Source organism: Oxyura jamaicensis, chromosome 3 (genome assembly GCF_011077185.1).
Source record: "Oxyura jamaicensis isolate SHBP4307 breed ruddy duck chromosome 3, BPBGC_Ojam_1.0, whole genome shotgun sequence".
Taxonomy (NCBI): Eukaryota; Metazoa; Chordata; class Aves; order Anseriformes; family Anatidae; genus Oxyura; species Oxyura jamaicensis.
This window is the reverse complement of record NC_048895.1, coordinates 117,959-139,214: the sequence shown is the minus strand read 5'-3', so window position 1 is coordinate 139,214 and position 21,256 is coordinate 117,959. Positions and strand designations below refer to the sequence as shown.

General features: G+C 42.9%; 1 protein-coding gene across 3 annotated transcripts in view; it reads left to right on the top strand.

Moving 5' to 3' along the window:
* LOC118164978 (sodium/potassium/calcium exchanger 3-like) overlaps positions 1–21,256 on the top strand; it is a 284,302-nt gene that overhangs the window by 161,453 nt on the left and 101,593 nt on the right. For 2 of the 3 annotated variants that reach the window (XM_035322825.1, XM_035322832.1), the window contains exons 8-15: positions 964–989; positions 2,188–2,241; positions 3,769–3,902; positions 6,449–6,609; positions 7,180–7,456; positions 8,110–8,276; positions 9,511–9,625; positions 9,997–10,109. In XM_035322825.1, coding sequence (XP_035178716.1) covers positions 964–989; positions 2,188–2,241; positions 3,769–3,902; positions 6,449–6,609; positions 7,180–7,456; positions 8,110–8,276; positions 9,511–9,625; positions 9,997–10,109 — 1,047 coding nt within the window. Of the gene's footprint in view, positions 1–963; positions 990–2,187; positions 2,242–3,768; positions 3,915–6,448; positions 6,610–7,179; positions 7,457–8,109; positions 8,277–9,510; positions 9,626–9,996; positions 10,110–21,256 lie in introns of all 3 variants that reach the window. The other variant, XM_035322824.1, reaches the window with a different exon arrangement.

Genomic DNA, 21,256 nt, shown 5'->3' with positions numbered 1-21,256 from the left:
GCTGCTCCTTGCCTCTGTCCTGCCCACTGGGCATCCTGGCCTCCCTCCCGCAGCCTCCGCATGCGTCGGGCGAGCCAGGCTGGGCATCCCTGGCTCTGTGACCGGCAGCTGGAGCAGCCCGCACGCAGGTGTCCGCTTGAGCTGGAAGGGGAAGCAAAGAGGGGTGCTACCGGCAAGGCAACCATGAAGTCCCCTGTCCTGCCAGTACCTAGATGCTGGTGGTGATGGGTGTACACTGGGAGAGTACCCAGCCGTGGAACACTGCAGCCATCTACCGGTGAGCTCCTAACATGTACCTCCTCAAACACTGGAGCCAAGCGAAGATGGGCAAATACCCCTGCACTTCTCTGCCACAGCATTGTTTTTTCCCTAGCACACGGCATCTTATATATGCAGGAGAAAGACACGTTTCTTTCCCGAAGAGGCTTGCACAGCATAATGAAGGAGGCTTCAACACTGGTCTGCAGATGTACTAAAATGACTATACCAGCAGTTAAATCCAGCTCCTGTGGTGATAGCTTAGCTCTTAGGAAATCATGTCCCATGGCCAGTTTTAGCCACATTTTTTTGGAGCACCTGTCATTCATGCCGGCTGTAGAAGTGGCTGTAAATCTGCGTATTTGCTGCCCAGTTGCCACCTAAGAGCAGCTCAAAAGGAGAGGCAGTATCAGTTGAGATCAGCTGATGCTGGTTACCTCTGTTTTCCCTGTAAGCACTTCTGCTCAGTGCTGCAACAGTGCCAGTTCTGCAGGACCCCATAGTATTTGGGAAGAAGTACCACCATGCTTTTCTAGGTGGGAGAAACTGGGAGCTGAAATGTTCAGAGGAAAACAGGCCAGATCCTAATCCCTGGGTTGCTCTGCCCCTCATACCCCTTGTTCAGGTGGTGGGCTGTTTTCAGCTCTGATGCATGCTATCACATTTCTTGTCTAACATGCCTCTTTTAAAATCTTTCCTCCACAGTTTATTTATGATGAAAAAGTTTCTTGGTAAGTACATCCAGCTGTGGATCCCATTTCTTTCTTGTTCATTTTCCAGTTTACCCCACAAAAGCTGCAATAAACAGGGTTCATGAGAAGGGGGGAATCAAAAGTTTTGCTTAGAGTGTTGTATTTTCAGCACATCTTAGGGCTTGGGTAGTGACAATGGTAGCTTTGATTTCACTCACAGACAGCATTATTTAGATTACAAGCACTAGGGGCAGTCAGGCTTCTCAGGTTGTGTGTTTTTTTAAACTCCTTCTCACTGGGGGATTTATGTTTAATTTCAGAGGGGGATTTCTGAAACACCGAGCTTTGCAATGTTTTTTTCTTTGCTTGTTTTGTTTTGTTTAACCAAAATTGACTTGAGGCCCAGTTGTGTTTGACTGTCCTTCTACTCAAAACGCATCAATGAGGAAGCTGTTGTGAACTGCCAGGAATGAGATATTGGTATGGTTAGTGCAACATTTCAAAATCGTTAAAAAGAAAGTAACCCATGAGTTTTAGTACATAGCAGTCTGATAAAGGTTTATTTCCACAGGGACTAGCAGTTTGCCATAGTGATCTATGCAGAATACAGCATTTCAGTCAATGAAAAAGGACAGAAAAAAAAAAAACAAACACGTTGGCTAGGAACAAGTTTAAACTCATAATCAATTTTCTTTCTACACAAATTCTTTAGTTTGACATAGAAGCAGCAGAAGAAACCATCACTGTCTTATGGGTTGTTTAAACTGCTGCCTGCCGCCTGCTCCGTGGTTGTGCAGCAGCAGTAAAGAGCAACTAGCCCATGTTCAGGTCATCTCATCATGACCAGAGTGCTTTAGCATGCTTGGAAGGCCCCCACAGCCTGCTTCACACCCACGCCTGCTGAGCAGGATAACTTCTGCCCTCCCTCTGCTGCAGTCCCACACATGTTGTCCGTACAGAAGTGTTGATCTTCCTTGGATGCATGCTTGTTCTCAGAACTCTTGGTTTCAGTCATCTGTTCTAGCTGGCAGACTGATCTGGCCAAGTAAAACCAGAGCAGAAGTCAAAGCAACAATGCAGGCGTTCGGGCATGCAAGCTGTTTCTTCACCCGTCCCCTCTTCCAGGGCGGTGGTAAGACGTGCTGGGAGGGTCGAGCCTTTCTGCGTGCCTGTAGCATGATGGGAGCGGGCACTGGGCCCTGCTCTGATGCGCTTTCTGTGTCGCTTTTGTTTGCAGGTGGGAGTCCTTAGTCTTGGTGCTGATGTATGCCATCTACATCATTATTATGAAGTAAGTCAAATGCATCCCTGGCTTGTTTAGATTGGAAGGCTCCCAGCTCCGGTGCTTTTGCAGAGGCTGCAAAGGCAGTTAGAGCATGCTGTAGGCAGGGCTTCTGTTGCATCTCTCAGCTTCTATGCCAGCAGCACCTCCAGCAGCAGGGGACAGAGCATCTTGCCCTGTCATGTATTTATTTGTCATGGATCCTGATGAGGCAGGGAGGGGCTGCTTATCCCCATAGTATGGCTCAAAGTATCAGACGTCTACAGGTAGATGATGCTGTCTGGATCATCCATGTGAACTGACCAAGGCTAATGCAGTGAGCCTGTGGCAGAGCAGAGGCCTGAATCCATCCCTGACTCCAACCAAAACAACCTCTTCATTCTTTGCTTAAGCACCCCTACTCAGAAAAAAACGTGTGGAAAATTCCACTATACTTTTTCTGGGGGCACAAAACCCCACAATGATTCGTTATTCCTTCCTTTGACACTTGATACAAAACTGCAGCCCAATCCACACTGATTTTCCAAGCATCTGTCCTGTGTAGCTGCTTTCACACAAGTTGATGCTAGGGAATTTTGTTCTGCTGTTTGGTTCCCCTCCTCCTGCCTTGTTTTTAAAAGCCAGTGGAAAAGAAACCCAGATTTAAACTGGAACATTAAACAAAAACTACCAGCTGCCAAGCCCACCAGTGGTCTTGTCTCAACAAGTAAGAGTAGAGGTTTGTTTTGAAATGATGAACAGAGTAAATATTATGAGAGCAATTCTCAGAACAGCAAAGCAGTCAGGCTGGATTAAAGGGAACAAAGTCAGAATTCATCTCAATTCTAATAATTAGAAACTCTCTTTAATGTGGAGGGTAAGTTTACCCTTGCAACAATTCACTGGCCAGCAAAGCAGTTAATTTTACTGTTGAATCTAGATTTTTTTTTTTTTGTAGTTGTTTGTTTGTTTGTTTGTTTCCTAAAAGTGATGCTGTAGTTTGAACAGATGTTTCAGACATGTCTGGAGAGAGCTGGCAAGGTTGTCAGCCTGGTTAGGGACCCTGGCCAGGAGCTCACAGTGGTCCACCCTTGCTTTTGAGTCTTGTGGGGAGATCCCTAGCTCATGTTTGTGTCAGCACCTGGCTACTCAAAACATGATGAGAAACAGGGATTAAAAATAAATAAATAAATTTCAAAGTTGAGACCAGAATTTAGCAGGTGGTCTTGTGTTTCTCTAGTATGCCTCCATGGGTAAAATAGCACTCATACTCAAGAGTGACAGTGATTATTTAAAAAAAAAAAAAAAAAGCACAATGATGTATAATCATTATTTGCTATGGGAATACTGCTTACTTATAAAAAAAGCACAGTGTTAGAGATTGTGCCCACAAGGCTTTGAAATATGATAAATCAGAGAGGCTGCATTGCATTCAGTTCAGTTAGATTTGTAGCATGATTTCCTTAAAACCAGGATCTGAATGTAGGAAAGGCATTGTTAAGAAATCCACATAGAAGCAGCAAAAAGGTATATCTAGAGTTTGTTTCATTTGTGCAGGTACAACTCTACCATACATCACTGTTTTGAAAGGAAGACGAAAAACACTGCAAATATGATGAATGGATTAGCAAACAATACAGAAATGGATGATAACAGCAACTGCGATGCTACAGTGGTATTGCTAAAGAAAGGTAACTGTTCCAGTAAGTCACCCCACTTGCTTGCCTCATTCAGAATGTTTACAAATTTTTCTGTTGGTCCTGTGGTGTGGGCTGGTCTTGTCTGATCAGCACTGACATAGGTATGGAGGTGGCCCTTCATAAGCTCCATCAGCCACTGCATCCTTGGCAGTGGAGGCAGATCAGGCCTCTTTGGAGTAATTGTTGCTGCTGGACAACTACCTGGCTGAAAGCACGCTCTCAGCTTCAAGCCTGACTTGCACAGGAGCTTCTTATTTAGAATGTCCAGCCACAACAGTGCATGTCCTCCTTTGGAGGTGGTTATTCTTGACTGTAGATGTTCATTCACATTTGGCATCATCAGTAAATTTGGTTTCATTCCAAAGCAACATAAACTGAACAGGAAAAAAGGCCATATTTAAACTGGGGTGCGTGCCTCCTCAGGGAGGGAGGGAAAGCTATGTTGGTTCAGATAACATGCTTTTTACTGTGCATAGTGTCTTGAACTTGCACAACTTTTCCATATAAATGATCTATTAAGTGGATGATTTCACTTTGGCTGAAATCCTCTTCCATTTGAATTCAGTTGTGATCACATTAAAAAAAAAAAAAATTTATGTCCTCAGCTTAAAAAAATCACCCACTCCATAGCTCAGGTGCAGTAGCTTTGTGTATGCATTGGTGAGCATGGGTTAAACTGCATGTACAGAGGATACGAAGTCATGCTTCGTCTTTGCAACAGGCAACAAGCATGTGCAGTAACTGCCTGGGATTTTTCTGCACCTATTCTCAGCAATAACAGCTGCCCCTGCCCTGTGTCGCTGGTTTCACTTGGGAAGGAGCTGTTTTCTTGTCTAAAGCAGTCCTGGTCTTTGAGTGCAGATGAGCTGTCCTTTTTGTTCTGCTGGACTCAAAAACAAAAACAAACAAACAAAAAAAACTAACAAGAATAGCTGTTTTCCCATAAACAGTGATTGAAAGATATAGTCCATATACTGTAAGCATGAAATGTAGATGTTTTTTCTTGCTGACCTGAAACCTTTTGGTGAGTCTGCCAGATGCCAGCTATCATGTTACTGCCCTGTTGCTGAGCAGAGGGGAAGCTTTTGTGAGTGTGGTGTAGTGAGTTTCTGTAGTCTTGGGGTCTCAACAGCAAAACTGCACTGTACCAGTAGAGCTAGACTGATAAAACAGAAGCATAAACTCGGGTTTACCCAGTGACCTCAGGATTACACACAAATGAGGCATTTCTGATTGTGGGATTTGGTTTAAATCTTACCAGAGTGTTTCTTTGCAAGACACTGCTCAGCTGATGGTAAATTTTTGTTTGGAACATTTGTGTTTACTCAAACTGGCTGAGGAAGGAAGACCAAAGAATTGCTTCATTTTCTTGCAGATTGTTCCTGTGTTTAATTGGCAGCAGGCCACCAGGCTCAGATAGGCGGGTGGTGCTGCTGTGCACACTAGCAGTAGTGAGGGGTCTCAAACAGCTCTGATTTCAGCAGGCTGGAGTGTTGAGGGTTTCCACTAGTACTGTTTGCTTTCTGAGCTCCTAATTTTCTGAACAGAGGACAAAAAGAATCAAGTAGAAGCGTTTCTGTACCACGTAGGACATGCCAGTGTGATAAAGTCATAAGGAAAAGCTATCTGGCTATTTTGATTTTTATGAGTATAGGTGGCCCCACATGTCTATTACCATCCATGGAAACCTCCTCAGAAAAAGAAAGTGGCACTAAGGCTGAGGAGGTACTCTTTTCTAAGACTAACAGGGATGGCGATAAGCAATCACCATTCAAGTGACCAATCATCCAGTATTTGACACCATCAAACACTTGCCAGTGCTGAGCACAGTTGTGCGGAGAAGATCTTGGGTTTCCCTACTGCTGAGTCCCAGTCCTGGCCCAGGATTTACAACCCAAGGAGTCTGGGCCTGTTGCACAGAGGTGGCAGATGCTGGCGCTCTGCCCCAGCTGGAGCGCATTTCAGAGGTCTGCTCTTTGCTCTCATGCTGTGGGTTGCACCCCACAGACTGTCACCTGTGTTTGCTGCCAGATTTGATGGGAGCTTCCAGCAATGAACTGCGAGCTGGAATGCAGGAACCTGCTTTTATTTACACTGGTACTCTGCAAGAACACAGTGACAGTTTTCTCACCCAGTGTACAATCAGTGGTGGATGAGGCCAATATCATTGCACAAGTGCAGGTTTTAATAGTGGAATTAATGCAGCCTTACTGGAGCACCACCTCCACCTCAATGCTGTGGAAGCAACAATCCACTTAACAGAAGCCTTTGATGAACTGTGCAGAGTAGATTTACTTTTCTAATAACATAATGCATGGTGGTACCATGTTGGTGATTTATTTACAAAACCTGCCATGTAAAGACAGAAATTAAAATTAGAGGAGGCAGTAGAAGCTACAGCTATGGCAGTAGCTAAAGAAATGGTTCTTAGAAAGGACCTGGAACCCGCAGATTTATTCTGCCAATAGCCACATAGGGTGGAGAGAGAGGCTGGTGGTGAACAAAGACCTCAGCTTCTCTTCATTTCTTGGCTGCAGGGAATTTCCACCGTAAAGCCTCGGTGATCATGGTGGATGAGCTGCTGTCTGCTTACCCACACCAGCTTTCATTTTCTGAGGCTGGGCTCCGGATCATGATAACCAGCCACTTTCCCCCCAAAACACGTCTCTCCATGGCTAGCCGCATGCTAATCAATGAGGTATGTCTGTTATCTTTTTTCCCCCTGTTTCTCTCTCTTTCTCGTTCTGAATTTTCCATTTTCTGTGACACTGTTCAAGTCAAAATGGACCTCAGTAGTTTTCTGGATTGCCAATAGCATTTTTCCAGATTTCATCCTTCTGACAATGATTAAATCATCCTTTGATATCTGTACACATGGAGATTCTAGGAAAGTTATGTGGTTGTTATGTGGCTATACTACCTGTAGCTGTTGCTTGCAGCTGATGCCCCCAGCATTGATCATATGTTAGCATCACTTACAGTTATTCTATAACATAGTACTGCACTGAATCTGACCCTGGTCTTGTTATATGCCTGTAGTCAATTCTACATCCACTGCTCCTTCTCTTCTAAAAGTTGTATCTGTGTGAGATTTGTCTTCAAGCAACCATTGCATTACACATGATCAAAATTAATCCCTTTTAAAACCAATTATTTAAAAAACTCTGCACATCTCTCTCTGTTTCTCTCTTTCTCTTTAAATAAATAAACAAATTAATTAATTAAAAAGAATCTGCCTGTGAGCAAGATTTTTTTCCTGTATATACAGAGACAAAGACTGATAAACAGCAGGACTTACACCAATGGTGAATCAGAAGTAGCAATCAAAATACCGATCAAGCATGTGGTAGAGAATGGAACAGGCCCAAGCAACTCAGCCGAGCGGGGCGTGAACAGCACACGGCGAGAGGAGGACATGGCTGAGGCTGGCACTGAAACAGAAAATGAGAATGAGGATAACGAGAACAATGAAAATGATGAGGAAGAGGACGAAGATGATGACGATGATGACCATGAAGCGCCATACACACCTTTTGACCTACCCAGTAAGAAGCCCAAGCATTTGTGTTGTTCCAGAAAGCAATACTCAGTTTGACTGTGCCAGAAAACATTACAGGTGCATGTTGGTGTAGAAGTGTCTCTCTGACAGCTCCCATCAGCCTTTACCTTGCAGTTTAGTTCCTGGTCACAGGTAACAGATGAATTGGAAAGTAGCAGGAACTTCTCAGAATGCAGACCGCTGGGCTCAGGTGCACCTTGGCCACAGCTTATGTGTTGGCCCTGCCGTTGTTCCGTGCTGCTGCTGCAGTCAGCGGTGTCTCTCCATTGTCTCTCATGATTTCCTTGTACACTCATAAGAAGGGCCTGGCTCCATCTTTTCTGTACCTTCCTATTTAGTAGTTGAAGATGGATCAGTTGATTGGTTGTTAAGAACTTTAAACAGAAGGTGTAGTAGGATTGTTCTGACCCATTGCTTATCACACTCACTGGATTTCATGGGCATGCACTGCATGCTCCTTCCTTGTGCCCTTCTTTACCCTCCTATCTCCTGTCTTTGATCTCATGCTGTAGTCTTCTAAACATGAAATGTCATTACCTATTTGATTAGACCTTGGGCTGAGGCGGCTCTGGCTTCTTGTTTGTTACAATTAACTAAAACAGGCTAAAAATATGATTCTTTCACATTTTTGTTTTACAGCTGGCAAAATAGAAATCTTGAAGTGGCTCTTCACATGGCCATTGAGTTTTGTCCTGTATTTCACAGTGCCCAACTGTAACAAACCCCACTTGGAAAAATGGTTCATGGTTACTTTTGCTTCTTCTACCCTCTGGATTGCAGCTTTCTCATACATGATGGTGTGGATGGTATGTACCCACTAAAGCAGAAAGCACAGCCTGAGAAAGGTGACAGAATTGATTTTTGTCAGCTTAGAGAAATTAGGTGGTCTGTACTCTTAAGAAGAATTAGACAATGTGGGGCACTGGCATCAGGAAATAAAGGGAAGCTTGGATTTGGACTGCTGCTCTTGTGATGGAGTGCACAACTCACGATCTGTCTCAGCGTGGGACCTGAGGAGCATGGAGATACCTCACTAAAGCAGTGTCCACGGCTTTCCCACTGGGAGGAAGGAAACAGTAAAACTTTTCCTCTGCCTTCACAATTCATTCATGTACTAAGTGCAAAAATGAACGCGAGGGTTTTCCCTAGGAACTAATCAAACCAGTTACAGAATAGAGTTTATTTGGTTTTGATTTCAATAACCCGTGCTACTGTGGACAGTAAATAGAAAGTTACATGTTTTCTTCTGCTTTTCATCTGTGAGGATGAGATGATTTTCATGAAAGAGCTATCCCCACTTTCCATAGCTGAAATACCAAAACCCACAGGGTCACTATTCTGCTTCTAATGGTTCACATTTCTTGAAGTATGCTATAGAGAGTTCAGAAGAGCAAGCGTTATCCCTGATTAAGCTTTTCTCTTTCTGCTGTGCAATTAAAAGATGGCTAATAGAAAATGTGGTATCATTGAACAAAAGCATCCAAAATTTTAAAATGTGTATCAGATCAAAGAGTGCTAATCTATCATAGACTCTGTTGCAAAGGAACAAAGGAAATTAAAGATATCTCCTCTCTGCCAATAGGAATTGTGGTGGCATTTGCAGTGGCTTGGGTATATGTTTTTGTATATACCATTTTCATAATGTAATGAACCTTGGGGTTGTTTTGGTGTCACCTTAGCTGTTACTTGTATGTAATAATGTCAATGAGCTTCAGTCAAGATCAGGAGACTGTTACACAGAGTAGTTGCCTACCGTATAGCCTCTTCTCCAGGTTAGCATTAGGAAAATTGTGGATGAAAGGTGTAAAGCACCTAGTCACCTAATCAAAGAGAGTACGTAGCAGGTCAGTGCTATCCTCTGCTAGATGATGAATATACCAAAAAAAAAAAAAAAAAAACCTGTCATTGCTTCTCTTTAGAGAAAGTGTCAGTTTGCACTGAGCAATAAACATTGCTTTACAGCATCTTGCAGAATTAGGCCAAGCTGGCCTCTGATTTTAAGCTTTGTAAACCACCTGACAGTTTAATTCTGCTCCTTAGGTGACAATCATTGGCTACACACTGGGAATTCCAGATGTGATAATGGGCATCACTTTCTTGGCAGCTGGAACCAGTGTGCCGGACTGCATGGCAAGCCTTATTGTAGCAAGGCAAGGTATGTTCATCACAGAGATGTCAGGCTACTGTTGAATTGTTTCTGTCTGTCCTTGTCCTCTTTAGGTAGCAAAGGTATGTCCTGGATGGGAAAACTTTAATAGCCCTTTCCCTGAGGCTGAACTTTAAAACAAGTTCAAAGGAGGAAAAGAATTTTGTTGCTATTGCAAAGCAGCAAACAGATTCTTAATGACCGTGTGGAACAAGTTTTGGCACCATTACCAACTTCCAAAGCTTCCCAAAAAAGCAGGGATGTGTTGTTGTTGTTGTTGTTTTATAAGATTTAAATACCTGTGTTGTAGAATTGTGTAGAAGATGGCATAAGGGTTTTTCTGAGACAAGTCTGATTTTCTGTTGTTTCCATTCTTGCAGGTATGGGGGATATGGCTGTGTCCAACTCCATTGGAAGCAATGTTTTTGATATTTTAATTGGCCTAGGTCTCCCATGGGCTTTGCAGACCTTAGCAGTGAATTATGGATCATACGTAAGTCCTACATTTGTTTGCATTACTTTTATTTATTTATACACGTATCTGTTTTTTATCACAAGCTTTTAGATAGACTGACTAGATCTATCAAAAAACAACCAAAAAAAAAACCAACCCACATCACATTCTGTGGATTGGATTTGAAGAAACAAGTAGTTTTGCTTTGTTTTGATCTGGGGGTAATGGCAATTACTTGTGAATATACATTCCGTATCTCTTGGAGGACAGGTATTTCCATTTCCTCCTTAAAGGCAGCAGCCTGTGCTGAAATAAGCTAGCTCACTAGAACATATGGTGTTTTTATGCTCTTGAATATATTCCAAATAAGAAGAGTGGTACTGTTTTAATAAGACAGGGTAAATACATAGGTGAGGTGTAAAGGATAGAGGATAGCCATTAACACACTGAAAGATGAAGGAAGCTGTTAAATAACTGGGCTATTTCAGAGCCTGACCATCATCAGGAAACACTGCAGAGCTTTTCTGTATGAGAAAATCTATCCAACACCAGTGAAACCTCTTGGTAGTTCCCAAATAATAAAACAGACAACCACCATGCACAAGGCTGTTGGAAGCTCCCTTCTGAGAGAGAAGAGCAAGAGATGCCATGAAATCCCAGAGGGAAGTCACTGTTGCTATTGCTGTTAAGCTGGACCACTCTCATACAGCAGTGTGGGAGAGATTCTTCTTTACAATTACTGAGTGATTGCAAAGTTAAGACTGTAGAATCACAGAATTGTTGGGGTTGACAGATAACTTCTGGAAATAATCTAGTCTCCAAACCTCTGCTCAAAGAATGGCCAGCTAGAACAGGATGCTTAGGACCATGTCCATTTGTGTCTTTAATACCTCCAAGGACAGAGAATCCAATGCCTCTCTCAGCAGCCTGTTCCAGTGTTTAACCACCTTCGCGGTAAAAAAAAAAAAAAAAAAAAAAAAAAAAGCTTTTAATGATTTCTTTTATTTTTCTTGTATTTCAAATTGTATGCATTGCCTATTGTCCTTTGAATAGGTAAAACTCAGAAGAGTCTGGCTGCACCTTTTTTATACTCTTCCATCAGGTTTTTATACAAACTGATCACTGATAAGATGCCTCTGAGTCTTCTCCAGGCTGAACAGTCCTAGCTCTCTCATTCTTTCTTTGTGTATCAAATGCTACAGTCCCTTAAAACATCCTTGCAACCCTTCACTAGACGCTCTCCAGTAAGACCTTATCTTCATTGTACTTGGGAGCTGAGAACTGGACCCAGCACAGAAAATGTACCTCACTAATGCTGAGAAGAAAGGAAGAATCTCCTACCTGCCTGCTGGCAGTACTTCTTCTAATGCAGCCCAGAATGCTGTTGGTGCTCCTTGCCACAAGGGTGCATCGTGGACTTGAACTTGGTGTCCACGGTCTTATTCTGCCAGGCTGCTTTCCTGCTGGTTGGCCCCAGTGCATACTGGTGCATGGGGTTGTTCCTTCCCACATGCAGGACTTTTCATTTCTCTTTGTTGACGTTTGTGAGGTTTCTGCCAGCCCACTTCCCCAGCCTGTTCAGGTACCTCTGAATGGCAACACAACCTTCTGGTGCATCAGCCACTCCTCTCAGTTTTGTATTAGCTGCAAGCTTGCTGAGGGTGCACGTCCATGTCTTTAATGAAGATGTTAAGTGGTGCTGACCCTTGGGGTATACCACTAGGTTCTGGCTTCCGGCAGGACATTGTACTGCTGAGCACAACCCTTTGAGCACAGTTCATCTAGTGATCAGTCCACATCCACCATCCATTTATTTAGTCTGTTCTTCCTCTGTTTGTCTATGAGAATCTATGAGAGGCAGTGTCAAAAGCCTCGCTTAAGTCAATACAAACACCATCTGTTGTTCTCCCCTCATTCAAGTCCACCTCAACCATCTTGCCATAGAAGGCTATCAGTCTGGGTAAATATGATTTTCCCTTCATAAATCTCCATCTACTCCCAGTCACCTTGTTCTTCATATGTTTAGAAATGTTTCCCAGCATTATTTGCTCCATACCCTTCCCAGGGATCAAGGTCAGGCTTGATCTAGCATCTAGTTCCTTGGATCTCCCCCCTTTCTCTTCTTGAATAGAGGAATGACAAAAGGAAGCAATGCTGTAGGAATAAAATCCTTTCCTCTAACAAGTAACTTACCTACTTATCCACAGCTCATCTATACTTATGTTTTTTTTGTTTGTTTTTTTTCTTGAAAAGAATGAAAACAAGTGACTGCAAAGAAACAGCCAGCTTTCATGGGGGCACAACAATGTTGCTACTGTTTTGCTCACCCAAAATATTCATTGTACAATGTGATCACATGGTTAGAAAAAAGAGCCTTGGAAACAGCCCCACAATTAGCAAAGAAGGTTCTCTTGGTTTTCACTTACAGGTTTTATATTCCTCTCCAAATCCTTGAAAAATTAGACTTCAAAACAAAACAGCATCCCCTCACACACACCCATACACAGGAATAGTAATTAATTATATTTAAGTATTATTGAGTTGCCACAAAAGGCTAGAATTCAGTCAGGTTCGGTATAGCCTGGTGCCAGCATTAAGAGCTGCAAGGTGTTGTTTATTATTCGGGGAGCCACCTTGCTAATGGGCCTGCACTGAAGTCAGCAGGGGCAGCAAACAGATTGCTCGTACATCCTGAGCTGCTTAGGGGCAAGCCTTGGGCTGCTTGCATGAGCAAGGGCAGCTCAATAGGTTCACGGAGATGCAAGGCTCAGGCCAGCTGGATGTGACTGTGCAAGTCACTGGTGATCTCAGCAAATAATCACGATTTAATACTGCTCATTTGTTATTTGGAAGGATCCCAAATTTGTCTTCGTAGCATCTCTTCCAAAAGAGGAACTCCTCAAAGCCACCATGATTCTCCTGTCTTGTATTCTTGTATACAGAGCGAAACAGATTTCTGAAGGGAAAAAAATAGAAAATAAAAATCCTTTCCTCTCCAGAATGTTTAATCCAAGAGAACTGTGGTGAAGTCAAAGTTAAGCTTTTGCCAAAAGTAAAGAGTAAATACATTTTTATAGACAAGCTGTTAATGAAGGTAATACCTTTTGTGTAAGCCATAAAAAAGTAGACTGCATCATTTCAAAGTTAAGCTCTAAAGCAGAGGAGCCTCCTTTAACCTTATTTTTCTAAAAGTCTAAACACTCAGGGCTTTCTTGAACATCATACTCTGTAAAATCTCAATGTATCTCTTGTTTCAGGCTGCCTGATTCAGAATCCCTTGTGGCTAAATTGTGTTCCCTGTTATGCTGGCATAAAGCCAGAACTCTGTTACCACATTACTGTGCTGAAAGGGAGAGCAGGATCTGTTCCCTTTTTCGTTCCATTTGTCTGTGTGCTGTGGTTTGCACATGCACATCACAGTGTAGTGTTGTGTTTGTGTACATCCTGACCTTTCTCAGCCACATGCAGCAAAGTGGCTTCACACCATAACCAGACAAGCAGCTGCTCAGAACCAGGAGGAGATTTATGGAATTTCATTCTGAACATGGAGAGCGGTCTCACTGCTAATGTACTAATGGTGCTTGCAGCTGCTGTAGTACCCTTTGTACAAAGAGCCTGTGTTTGAGCCTTCCTTATACTGCCCAAGGGCAGGTGGGGATTTCAGAGCCCATTGTACAGATGGTGCATTTTGATTTGAGGCAAGCAGAGAGCTTTAGATGAGGTGCAGCCTGCAAGCTTGTAGCTGGTTGTGGCACACTGGTATGTTGAAAGCATTGTTCTGCAAAGGCCCAGTCACTGCCTAGTTCTGCCATATACCTCACAACTGTGACAGGAAGCCCCATGCAGAATCAGGACTTACTGTTGGAAGTGTGCTCCATGAGATAATGGCTGAGGGGAAAAAATACAGATCGTGATCTAATAGAGAAGATAGGAAAAGTGCCAGAGGCAACCTGTTAAAGAGAGATTAATGGACTTGCTGGAGGTCACACAGTAGGTAAGTGGCAGAACTGCAAATAGACTGTGAATCCACAGAGACACAGCCTGGTGCTACATTGCTAAATTGCAATCATTTTAAGTGCCTGTCCCAGTACTGACAGCTCCTTTCCCCAGACTGTTGTTATTTTATGTTTCGGTGTATTATTCATTTTATTCTTCCTTTAGTATTAGAAGAAAGGAATGGACAACCTTCTTTTGTTTTGTTTTTAAGGCTGCATCTGGAAGTATCTGATGACTGTTTTAGAGAAGGAAGTTCCCCTTATTCTGCTTTCCTACTTGAAATGAAACATCTTACTGTAGGATGTGGGTAGCCCATGAGTGGAGACTGCAGGGCAGTCAGCCCCAGTCTGAACAGAGGGGCTGCCTCATTGTGATGCCATGTGGGAAGCCAGCACACTGGGCAGCATTTTGCAAAATCAGTGTCTCAAAACAGACAGGGCAGTGGTCTCTGATGTCATTCTCCCTGCCTCACCTGTGTGCATCAGTTACCAGGAACCAGATCTCTCATTGTGATCATCAATGTACAATACTGGATTTTCATTCTTCTCCTTCCAGTGCTGACTGGAGTCAGTCCAAACCCAAGAAACAGAATGCTCCATCTCATGCTTCTTCAGGAAAGTGTTAGTGTTTAAGAGCAGAAGAAAAGATCCTCCCATGCTTTCACCTTCAACTCAGGTGTCAGTACCAGAACTGGGCCAGGCCTCTGGCCTCTTTCCACCAAAGGGCAGATCTGGACAGTCTCAAACAGCTTCCACATCAGATCCCTTCTGTTTCTCTGATGTCTTGTCTCTAATCCATCAATATATTTTAAATAGTCCTAGTTTTTTTCTGGACACCCACTGATGTCCAGGCAATAATTCTGCTTTCCCCTGTGTTCTTTCCACTGGAGCTTCCATCTCTGCTACGTGGAGGTCACTTGGCCACCCTCCTGCTGCAGCTCTGACCTGATGATACCTACTGTAGCTCATCTAGCATGCCAGCACAGCTTTCAGAGAAAAAGCAGCATCCCCCCAGACCTAGACAGACCTTTGAAAAAGTTCACTTTCTCATCTCTTCCAGCTCTGAGTCCTGGACATGTTGCCAAGTCTGTAATCCTGTGGAGGGACATTTGCTCCGTGTCTTCTATCCAATTGCTTTCCTCTGGATTTTTTTTTTTAATGCAAAGCCATTAAACAGACACGAGCCAGGAGTATTTTAGGGAGTGGGAATTGTAGCTTAAGGATGAACAGCCAGGTTCATTTGCTCACATCTGCATTTGTGAGTGTGCTCATATGTCTACCCATAAAAAGAGGAGTAATCCCAGTGTGAGCCTTGTTAGAAATGAGAGAATCCAGGGGTAAGTGGACACTTGAGAGAAACACATTGAGCAAGTAAGCGAACTTTACTGGTTTGCTACTCGCTGACCAGTTTGCTATTCATTTTTTTAATTCCAAGGCACGGTGATGAATCATAGGAAATTAAGACCAAGTTGGCCTTCACCCCTTTACAGCAAATATCTGTGTATCTGTTCCCTGCCCCATTCTTGCCCAGGTATCTGCATATAGACCACGTTGAATCCTTGGAGAAAGGAGGGAGGATAGGTTCGATGTCTCTGTCAGTCATCGGGGCAACCACTAATACGGTGACACTGAGTATCAGCAGGGGTCCCTGCTTCCCCCCAGCATTACCCTGCACTGCAGTGCATGTTACTTCTCCTCCCCCTGTGCTGGAGTGCCATGTGCACACCTGACTGCAATGCCAGGCTCTTTCTAGCTTTCACAGTAGCCTCTGCAACGAGATGGTACCACTCCAGTAGCAGTATGCAGCTCAGCAGGTATTAGTGGATTAATTTATTGTCAGATCCCAAAAGCCTGTAGATGAGCATAGTGTACACTGTGTACACTCATGTGTACACTGAGGCTTGTAACTAATCTCTCCAACTTCCTGTAATAGTTTTTGTGTCTTAAATCCCATTGCTCCCCAGACAGGGAGTCTAGGATGATGATACTGTATCAGAGCAAAAGTATCTGATCCCTTACAAAGCTCCTAACAATAGAGGAATTTATCTGACTGTAATTCATGCATTTCTTGCTTAATATGTTGAGTGTCTATGTGCAGCACTCAGTGTTGCATACTCCAGGGTGTATACCCTCTGCAAAGCGAATTGTGTGATACAGAGCAAAGCAAGAATGCTTTCTCAGGTGTCTCAGAAGAGCTCCAGGAAGGAAACAACATTTAAGCACACAGGAATGGAGCACCTATCTGAAGTTGCAGTTTGCGAAGTTCCAGTTTCATCTTATGGCAGGATTTTACACTGAATTTCCACTGTCAGGCAAGGACACTGCAGGAATAGGATCCTCAAACAGATTTAGGACCTGTGTTTTTTGCAGCTGAGGTACTGGAAACTTAGTAGAGTCCTTTTAATATTCCTGAATGAGGTAATCTCTCTCATATTTGGACCCTGGAGCAAAACCATTTTGGGTTTTGGCACTAGTTCCTTGTTTTCCCTTCAGCAATTGCCAGAAACTGAAGGGAAACTGAAGAATGGAATTACATTGATTTTATTTCCATTCTTTCTCCTCCGCTGTTTAGCTTCAGCCTCAGTTCCTTGTTGCCTACAAATGCTGTCTGGGAATGGCTGGAATTGGTGGCAACGTCTTTGTGTTTGCTACACATGAGGCAGGGAGATAGCCTCCATTCAAATTCAAACAAAGTAGGTTTTGAACTTGCAAGCCTTTTATGTGTGATCAGTCAAAACAGGGAGTTCTTCTGGTCTGCTTTAGCTGCCAGATACAAGCCAAACCTCAAAGGAGAGTTTGGGAATGTTGGTTTTTCCTGCTTGTAGTACAAGCAAATGCTTCACTTACAGACAGTTCTCTCCTGGGGAAGAAGCATTTCCTATTTTTAAACAGAGGATTGAGCCTTCTCTTCCATAATTAAGAAGATTCCATCTGAGGCCATTTTTCTGCTCTTTGGTAAAACCTGAAATTAAGTCCTTTTATACTTACTGTGAGTTTTGAAAGTTTTGCTAGCCTTGTTTTTCCTGAGCTTACACATTGTCATGTACCCTGAGAAAAGCTATCCCGTTGCCTCTTGCAGGAAATACTACTTGTCTCATGAGAAGGCTGCTTGATTGACTTGTAGCCTAATTTGACAGATCAAGGAAATATTTTTCTTAAGCTTTTGTACCAGATTTCAGGATCTCTGAGCTCACAGTTAAAGGGTTGCACTGATAATCAGTGATGTGGGAATAGTTCATCAGTTAAAACGGTATTTCCGGAGCTCTAGGCTTATGGGAGGTTTGTAAAACAGGAGCAGCTACTCCAAAGTCAATCACAGAAAAAGAAGAGACCCTTTAGGCAAACGTAGAACTAAAATGAGAGAAAGAAGAAATAAGTGAACAGTGACCATTTGGCCTAATTTGGATTTAACTATCTCAAAACCACTCAGCAATACAGTATAAAGCAGTTCATAGTTCCATTTGGTATCTTTTTGAAATGGATAGGTAGGCATTAGATTAGAAGATACTGAGAGGCTACCAGGGCTGGAGAGGGAGTTAAAAAAGCAACAAACTTACTTATATGACTTTTGTGATTGCAGCTCTTGCTGTGGACAGATGGCATTAATGTAGGCCTAAACAGAAGGGGATTGCAGGAAAACCTTTAGCATGTCATCAGGTAGGAGAAAACAGTTGGAAGCTGTTATACCTGCCTTCTTGCTCTGATGAACCACCCCAGCTATGCACCAATTAGTGCAATACTTTCCAGAGTCACAGCAGACTTGGAGCAAATCTGAACCTGGCTTGTTTGAAAGCGTATGCTCTCTTTCTTTGGCATTAGAAGAGTAACAACAGTGTATGTTGAAATTAAATACTGTTTTTCTTAAAATTTGAGGCTTTTCATTATTTTTCCATTTCCCAAGCTAGCCTATGCCTAGCCAACAGCTTTGGCAGAAGTCCTCTGGTTATTCTTTGTCCAATAATTAAATACCTCAATGCCCAGTAGCGGATTTGATAGAAGGGAATATGTGCTCGTACCCTGAACAGTGTGGGCTATTTGCTAAAGCCTTTCTCCCTCAGCTATGTTAAGTGGGGACTGCTCTAAAGTGAAGACATACTTCTGTCACCTGTGTGTCGGTGAAGTCAGTGCTGGCAGAGTGGAGAGCTGACACTGGAAATCCCTCAAACTACCAGTGCAAGACTTACTAGAGAACATCTCCAAATTCTCTGGCTGCAGCCCTCAAAAAACTTGGCAGTGAGTTTCAGCTGGCTCCCAGGAGATCTTTATTTGTTGGAATTAGTATATTTAGCAAAAAACATCCCTCAAAGACCATGTTGGACCTGATCAGACCCAGACAGCTTTCATTCTCTCCTCTGTATGTGCTATAAAGTCTCCAAGAATCTCAAAGAACCATATTGCTCCAAGAAACCTTTACAGCAACAGGCTTAAACAGGAACTGTGTCTACTTTGAGGGGAGTTTCATACATTGAGGGAGGTTTGGGGTTGGAATTAGATGATCTTTAAGGTCCCTTCCAACCCAAACCATTCTATGATTCTAACCATTCTATGATATTGGTGTGAATCAGCTTGCTCCAGGGCTGCCTTAAATAAGCAAGAGCCCCTGGGCACAGTGCCTGAATGGTGCCATTCTCCACGTGTGCAAAAGTCCAGTGAGGTCAGACCTACTGCATGTGCCAGAAGAGCAGTGAACCATATGCTGTTGGATTCTCTGCACACACCATGCAGAGGTGCTCTGCACACAGGTGGCAAGGCAGATTAATTGGACATCTGTATGTTCAGAAAGTAACACTGCACCATATGTTTCCTGCAAGTCTAGTGCATCTGGAGTTGCACCCAGTGCCCATCTATGGATACCATCTCACAGCCCTCCCAGGGCAAATCTGCTGTGAGGACAGGCCCTTATTTCAATGTCAGTTTTCTCCAGCTATCTTTCTGCTGTTTTTCATTCATTTTTCATTGCTTTATAACCTGTATCACTGGCTGGCTGTCTTCTTTCTGCCCGTTCCATGGCATAGCAGGGAGATGCCATGTGTGCACCACTCCCTGAGCCACTGCAGAAGCAACTGGAATTCTGCACAGCTTTGATCACCCTGTGAGCTCACCAACAAGGTTTTGTACCCAAAGAGTTGCATTTTTTCTTCCAGAAAGTACAGCTGTGATATGTATCTACTTCAGCCAAATGAACTTCCCGACAAAGTGCATTCCACAGCTAGCATTTTTCCCCCCAAGGAAACCACCCTCTACAATGTATGTGGAAGGGTTTTAATCCTGCTGTCCAGTGGCAGAGTGAGGTAATCTGAAAAAAAGGCAATGATCTTAATAAATTGTCTGATTTTTGCCCTGCAGAAAGTGAAAACTGCATTAGAAAACACCCTTTCATTCCTCACAGGAAATCCTTTATTTCTGCAGGACTAGTCAAGCCTCATAAAGTTGTTGTAATTTACGTTAATTAATAGCTAATACTTTTGGCCAACAGTGAGAGCTGGGCTTGATCCCAGGCCAGGAGTATTGTTAGTTAACTAAAGCTGGAACTGAAAACTGATAACCTGCAGTAAAATTGAAGTCTTGCAGTGCAATGCCACAAAGGGAAATTGGTGCTTATGCTGCTGATGGGGTCGCTGCATTTGCTTTGCCTTCATGGTTTCTAGCAGCATGACATGTGTTACTGGTACATTCATAAACCTGTCATACATAATTAGCATACACTTTCTAATTTTGAATAATCCTTAACAGCAACTCCTATTCCTGTGAAAGACCTCCAAAGAAGGGCCTTGCAGATAGCCCAAAGAAAGCAGCCCTAAACATCTTTGGAAGCACTGTCTTCAGCAAACTATAGACACAGGCCTTACTAACTGTTTGTCTTTCCAAATGCCTGTTCTTTTTATGGAGGATAGTGATGTAATTGAGAAGTGGTGTCTGCACTTCAGGTTGAATTCAGACATTTTTAGTTCTAAAATAAAAAGAGCTTCAGGAACCATGTGAGCTCTTTTCACATTTATTGCTGAATGTCCCAGCTGCTTCATTTGCCTCCTTTTCCTGTAGATTCGTTTCCGACTGATGTATTGCATACTGACGGTTTTTACAGATATTGGCCCTGGTCAAATTCAATTTCTGACCAAAATCCAGACAGGAATTTATTGTAAAATAGCATCTGTCTTTCCTGGCCAGCTGCTGTTCATCTGGGGTAGGGGGGAGCTGGGTTTAAATTTTTCTTTTAGTTATACAAAGTGAATTTAATTGATGTCTTTTTTTTTTTTTTTTTTTTTTTTTTTTGCACTTTAGAATAACTAAAATGGAAATTCAGGTTAGGTGTCCTGTATGGACCATTCATGTTAATGGAAGCAGGAGAAAAGGAGTGGATGCATGGGAGTGGATGAAGTGCAGTGTTTGGGGCTCTGTGGCTCCTTAGTGTTAAAGGATTTATACTATAGGGTATCAAAAAAAAAAGGCCTTCTGGGTCTGTGATGTGATGTGTGTCTCATCTCAAGAACAGCTCTGATTTCAGCAAAACTTTGAGTTTTGCTTGGAACAGGTAATAGAAGCTGCAAGTAGAAGTTGCCTTAGAGACTTCTTCCAAAGCTACAAAAATAGGCTTCTTCCTGTCTGCTGCATACAGCCTGCAATTTACATTATCAGTAGGATCATTACATTTTTTACCTTCAGTTAGGCAGATAGTGCCAAAATTGGCCTTCATGCTTTGAAGCCATCCAAATCTTTGATTTCTTTGGACAGTCAGTCTAGTGAGAATATTGTATGTGTGTATGTTACATGTAATGACCATGTGAATGTAGTAGTCCCTCTGAGCATACATATGCTTAGAGCTTATGACTTGAAGACGCACTGCAATACCTTTAAGAACAAATGGTCTTCGTGGCTGTGGCTGTTTATGTGATGGCAAATATCAGTGAAGCAAAACGTTCTATTTGTTTAAGCCAGTATTTTAATGTGTGAAAAAATAACAGCAAATCTAAGCCAGCAACATATCTCTGTAAGTTGGTGGGATTCTTGGGAGTACAAATGCTCTAACAATTCAAGTGTATAGTGGCTGTACAGGATAGATCCATGCTTATCATGGTGTATTAGAAATACAGCAATGCTTCATCATGCTGAATATCAAGCCATGTAGATGTAAAGAGGGAAGTCCTCCCAGAACTGCCTTTTTGCAGCATGCTTGCCCCTGTCTCCAGTATG